The following is a 6,347-nucleotide window of genomic DNA, read 5'->3' as shown; positions in this document are numbered from 1 at the left end:
ATGGTTACTTGCAACCCCAAAATGAATTCAAAATCCGTGGCGCTAGAGATACAAGAATTTGAGAAAATGACTAACAATGTTGCCTTAAAAAAGAAACACTCCAAAAGATTCTTGAACAAAATGGCCAAGCAGAATACTTACAGGCTTCAGGCCTCAGAGGGAGAACTGATCCTGAAAGCTTTAAAGCCTATATTCCTCTTGTCACTCATGAGGACCTGGAACCTTATTACAGAGAATCGTGGATGGTGATGATTCACCAATTCTAACAGGGAGGCCAGTTACAGCATTGTTGTTGAGGTACTAAAATTTATCTTCAATGTTTTTTTTATTAAAACTAACTTTTATTTTCCTCTCATAAGTTTTGAAAGCTTGTATATTTGTTGTAGTTATGGTACGACACATGGAAAATCGAAGCTTATTGCCTTCAACGAGGAAATGTTGTGATCCACAATGCAGATTTATCACACGTCATTTGTTTTTATAAATATGTAAGTTTATTTTTGTTCATTATAGGTAAATTTATTATGAAATTCATTTTTGAGGAAAAAATATATTATGAAATTAATGTTCCCATGAGAAAAAATTATACTACAGCACCTTTAAGTATGCTCATTTAAATCTCTTGGCTTGATATTCATTATGAAGCATATGCCATTACCTACCAACTTAAACTTCTAGATAAATCGTGTATGTCAATATATTTCTGATGAACTCAACTAAGACCAATTTCACAGAGAATACCCCATGAATGATGGAAAATCTCTCCAGTTCATATACGCAAGCAAACAATCCCTAACTAAAGGGGGTCTAATTGCAACAGCAAGCACAACTAACGTATACCGAAGCCAACAGTTCAAGAACACAATGCAGGACATCCATTCTCAATAATGTAGCCCAGACGAAGTCAGTTTCTGCGTAGACTACAACCAGTCAGTGTACTGTCATCTCTTGTACGGGTTAATTTACTCCCAGGAGGTGCAGATAATTTCTTCTGCATTTGCCTTCAGCATTGTTCATGCATTGAGAACATTTGAACATGTTCGGGGAGAACTCTGTGCTGATATAAGAGAAGGGATTCTCTCAAATAAAATTACAATTCCTTCACTCAGAGAAGTTGTTTCTAAGATTTTGACTCCTAATCGAAATTTGGTTGATACAACATATAGGAAATGCATGAGTTTAAGCAATTGGTGCAATATGATTCCAGAGCTCTGGCCTAATGCGAAGTATGTGCATGGAATTATGACGGGATCAATGGATCCTTACGCAAGGAAATTGCAACGTTATGCTGGAAGTCTGCCAGTATGGAATTATGACGGGATCAATGGATCCTTACGCAAGGAAATTGCAACGTTATGCTGGAAGTCTGCCAGTGCTGAGTGCTTATTATGGGGCTTCGGAAATTGCAACGTTATGCTGGAAGTCTGCCAGTGCTGAGTGCTTATTATGGGGCTTCGGAAGGATGGATTCGTGCTAATGTGAATCCAAGATCAAAACTAGAGTCTGTGACCTATGCAGTTTTTCCTAATATCAGTTATTTTGAATTCCTTACTCTTAAGGAGAATCGCAATGAGCAGGAATTGGATAATGTCGACTCTAAATTTTGAAGAGAATGCCAAAATTTTAGGATATAATAAAAGGTAAGGGGGAATTCAGAATCGGAAAATTTATGTTTAAATTGAAGAAAGCGCATAAGGAGGAGAAAGTTAAGGGAGAATGGTAAAGTCAAGCATCAGCTTGGGTGGAATTGAATCATGTCGTGTACATAGCTGCATGTACTGACATCTTTGTGGCTGTACATACTGATTTTATGTGGTAGATTGCGCACACACTATTTAGCTTAGTATATCTCATTTTGAACACTAATGAATAGTTGTTAAATAGTACGTTGTATAGCTGGCTTAATGCAATTTAATTTTGTAGGCTACTATAATTGTAGCCACTATTGACCCCGTTTTTCTGGGAAAAGCCTTGTTATGATGATTAGCATATGCTGTTAATTGCAATTCCATAAAATTCATCACGGTTGAACTTAGTCTCTCATTGTTATGTTTCTTAATGCTTGTCATTGGCTTTTTTTTGTTATTGAGTTGACTCATTCGTCTGTTCAAGCTCGATGCACTTGTTTAACCTATTTATGATGAATGTCATGGATTTTGCATTTACTTGAATGAACTTTCTGATCATACTTTATTAAATTGTTTTTTTACTTTCTTTAATAGGAGGTGGTATCCCAGAATTGAAATGGGCTGTTGAATTAAGTAGCTTATTGGGAGTTCAAATTTCACCTATACAGGTTTACACCATGAACCTCTTTCTTGTATGGGCATATATAATTAAATTCTTTTCATGCACACTGTTACATATATTCATTCGGCCATATAAAAATCAGTGTCAATTTGTTCCAGAAAGTTTAGGTTTTGTATGTGTAGATCAGCAATTTGGAGCCTCTTATGAATAAATGTTCAAGCATGTTTCATTTAGGCTATCAAGCTTGTTTAAGTGAGCAATTTGGAGCCTCTTATGAATAAATGTTCAAGCATGTTTCATTTAGGCTATCAAGCTTGTTTAAGTGATGATTAGTGAGTCGATCCATATTCCTTGTTCAAGCATGTTTCATTTAGGCTATCAAGCTTGTTTAAGTGATGATTAGTGAGTCGATCCATATTCCTCAGCCATTGTTAACATCCCATATCCATCTACCTGAGATGTTTTTTATCATTAAAAATAAATGAAGCTTATGAAATGCATGAAGCATATAGTTTGGTGTGAATGTATCATTATATCAGGCCATCGATTAAGGTCCATGACAGACTTCTTAATACATTAACAAGGTTAGTGGATAAGCTCTTTTATATCCCTCCTCCCTACATAATTATTTTTTCCATTTATGTGAACTTTTTTCTGCCGACATATGATACAGGTTGTCCATGGGCCTTCACCTTTCAAAGGCCTGACAAACAGGTACGGACAAGTTCTCAAAGAGACCATTCTTTTATCCGAGTCTTATGTCTTACTGTGATAGACTTATTCGTATTTCTCTTTGGATCTTTGGACCTTTGGACCATACATATTTCGCATGAAGATATGATTTACCTTTTTGTGTTAAATTTCAAGTACTATATTATGCTTCATATTTCTTTAGTTATAATGATTCTTTTCATCCTCCAATCTGCAGATTTGAAAATAAGCTTGTTATTGCCATTAGGAAAGGAGAACCTGCTGCGGTAATGTCGGAGTATGGCTTCAAGTGAGTTTTAAAATTGGTGAAGTGTTACTTATTTACGAGCTCAAATGTATAAGTAGAAAACTGTAGCATGCATAATATTTCTTGGTGTTTGTTTTCTGTCTGCAGAAAAGTTCTTTCCATAGATGAATATGCATCATATTTTGAAGACATTGATCCCTTGTCGTAATTTAAATGCTGGGCTACTAGGCAAGCTAATGAGAAGAACACATCCAGGGAATCACATTTGAGATACAATGTTTACTCTCGAAGAGTAAAAGGAGCATTTGTTTTTAGTGACCCCGTTGACTGGGGAAGGGACATCTAGGTATCACCATTTGTAACCAAAAACCTACATCTTTTAAGTATATAATATTGATATACGACTGTAGGCTGTCTAAAAATCACAATGGATAGCTGATCCAAACAAGTCCTGACAATAGGAGTTACAATCAGACGACTCCCCAATCACTGCATTCGCAACTCTGCCACCGCTATAAACACGGCCTCATCTCCGAGAAATAAAAGGTTGGACTTAGCTGGTGAGTTGCTGGGTAGAGAGCTGTGGGCAAATATTCGTCCAGAAGACACTATGGATGTTGATTCCCGTCAAGCTCCAACAATGAGAGCTACAATCAAATAGCTTTCACGCCGACGATCGAAAACGACAAATAGGAGACTTTTCACACGGATCGAGAAGAGTTACAATTCGACGACACTTCCGACAGCTGATGAAAACTCTGTTCAGTGGCCTTCACAACCAACAGTGAGAGTTACAATCTGACGACTCTCATATCCTATAACAGGCAAAGATCAATAAACAATAGCCTTTGTAATGTTATAGTGGACGAGGTTATAAGCCAACAAGTTCTCCCAAACGCAGAAATTCATTTCTGCGTTTCTCAAACGCACACAATCTGTGCGTTCATCAACAGACATCAAACTCTGAACGCAGAGTTAAATCACGAAACGCACCCATAACGTGCGTTATTCAACAGACTCAGCTATGTCCCGAACTCTGAACGCAGAATTAAATTTCAACGCACCAGCAGCCTGTGCGTTTCCAAGTTCAGAACACACGAGGCCTGTGTGTCTCAAATCTCTAACAGAGATTTAACTCTGCGTCCCAAACCTTGGGCGCAGAGTTAAAGCCCAGAACGCCAATTGAGGCGTTTTGACTTGTTCAAACGCAAGCTGAACGGCCTCATAACCGTTTATCCCACGTTCTGAGGGATTCTCGCCCACAAAGGAGCGGAAATAGGGGTTGGTTGCACTCCACATCACCCTATAAATAACCAACTTACTCAACTGAGTAAGGGGTTGGCGGGTTGAGAGGTTGATCAATCGGTTTCTGAGATAAAAAACCACAAAGAGTTGAGGGGAGCTGGTATCAAAACCACCCAAGGTCAACAAATCTCGGCAGTTGAGTAATCGGAAGGAAGAGATCTTCGGGGGATCAAGGAACTGATCAACGATCAGTTAATCAAATCCCGAAGGATCCTTTCATCAAAGGTATCATCCACTTGGCAATTAACCGAATTTTCGGTTCCAACAACTCTGTTTTAGAGTTTTAACTCATTCTGAGTTCTTAAACTCGTTAAGAGTTTTTAATTAGCTTGTAACGCAAGTTAATCACATCAAACCAGACATTCGGTTTTCAACAACTCTTATCAGAGTTCTTAACTCGTTCAGAGTTCTTCAACACTCGTCAAGAGTTCTAAACCGAAGTCATCAAACACTTCAGTTATTCCAGTGAAGAAGGACGGTCGGATCGTCAACGGAGAGCAAGTTCGACGCGATCAATCGAAGGAAGCACTCCATCGCTACCAAGAAGAACCCAGTCTTAAACAAAGGAGAGAATCAAATCCATTCTCTTCTCTTTTGTAATCGGAATCCAAATTGTAATCGATTTTGAGAGAATACAAGTCAAATTTTCTTTCTTTGTCTTTTTACATCAAATTTCCAACAAACACAATATATCATAAAACCAACCATGATATACATTCACATTCAACACTCATTCAATTTCATCCGTCAATCCACAATATCGAATAATACTCGTCATATAATCACAATCACAATACATCTCGCATGCTCAAATAATATTCATTCACTACGCAATAAAATCACATATATATTTTATATATGTAAAATTCAAAAGTCATGATATGTCTTAACACAAGTCTCACTCACTCCTCGTCATCGTCGGCATCCCTGTTATCAGCATCGTCTGCATTAGAACGTCGTATCGTACTGCTGCTCCCTACAATACCTCCTCCAACCTGAAAAGAATATCACTCCACATAAGATATATATATACCAAAAATATAATAATAAATACATATATGTCGCGTCATATATACCTCTCCACCACCATGAACTTCATGCTCGGCAAACGCCAACTTAAAGATCTCTAAGTATATCGACTCAGGAAGAATCTCCTTCAACGATGGACAATCACTGAGGCGCTGCACAACATCCCAAGTCGATTGTGCACCCCCTAGCTCGCGCGTAATAATGGGAATAAATTGAAAAAACATCGAGGGTTGAACATTGTCCATTAAATACTGTCCAATTTTAGCCACGACGTACGATGTCACACTTGGTCGATTTGAGGTCGCGGACGAGTCATTTTGTATATTCCTGCTAGTGGAGACTATCCTAACTTTTGCACTTGATAAAGGCACCCTCCCTTTCTTGATTGGTTTAGAGCCATAAACTCCATCAACAATTTCCCTCCATTGCTCTCTAGTCATGCGATTAGGATCGGTAGGAGTGTTCTCTATGCTCTGAGACTGGGACAAGACAAAGTCTTGTGAAGCTTCAAGCGCCTCCTAAATAACATATAGCAATAGAAATAAATAAATTAGGGCAGTCTTAAGCAATGGAACTCAACCAATAGAAATAAATAAATTAAGACAATGTTATGAATTAAGTGCAAAGCTATATGATCACTTTCTTATTTCATTTATAGTCGACCTTTTTCAGCTATGATTCTGAAAGAAAAAGATATGTCACTGGACATGCATTTTTTACCTTCTTCGTCAAACATACTGGTATAATATGAGTCGTGCAGCCTAGGCTTTAAGTTCATGACTGTTACAAATACATCACAGCTAGG

The 6,347-nt window shown here is 37.8% G+C and overlaps 1 protein-coding gene and 1 pseudogene across 1 annotated transcript; one reads left to right on the top strand and one right to left on the bottom strand.

The window, feature by feature from the left end:
• Positions 1–3,416, top strand: LOC109821009 (annotated as a pseudogene).
• Positions 5,320–6,056, bottom strand: LOC109823015. The gene is made up of 2 exons (XM_020389333.1): positions 5,590–6,056; positions 5,320–5,508 (listed from the first exon to the last, which is right to left on the bottom strand). The coding sequence occupies exons 1-2, from the start codon at positions 5,980–5,982 to the stop codon at positions 5,416–5,418; spliced, it is 486 nt and encodes a 161-aa protein (XP_020244922.1). The 5' UTR covers positions 5,983–6,056; the 3' UTR covers positions 5,320–5,415.

The sequence above is a fragment of the Asparagus officinalis genome, chromosome 8 (assembly GCF_001876935.1).
Source record: "Asparagus officinalis chromosome 8, Aspof.V1, whole genome shotgun sequence".
NCBI lineage: Eukaryota > Viridiplantae > Streptophyta > Magnoliopsida > Asparagales > Asparagaceae > Asparagus > Asparagus officinalis.
Note: the sequence above shows the minus strand (reverse complement) of the source record. Positions and strands in the feature narration are given on the sequence as shown.

What these genes read in the sequence shown, in the direction of transcription:
- LOC109823015 (XM_020389333.1), bottom strand. Translation starts at nt 5,982, where the DNA reads ATGACTAGAGAGCAATGGAGGGAAATTGTTGATGGAGTTTATGGCTCT. An exon ending in AAGTTCATGGTGGTGGAGAG is followed by an intron (nt 5,509 to 5,589) that starts GTATATATGACG and finishes TATTCTTTTCAG; the next exon opens with GTTGGAGGAGGTATTGTAGG.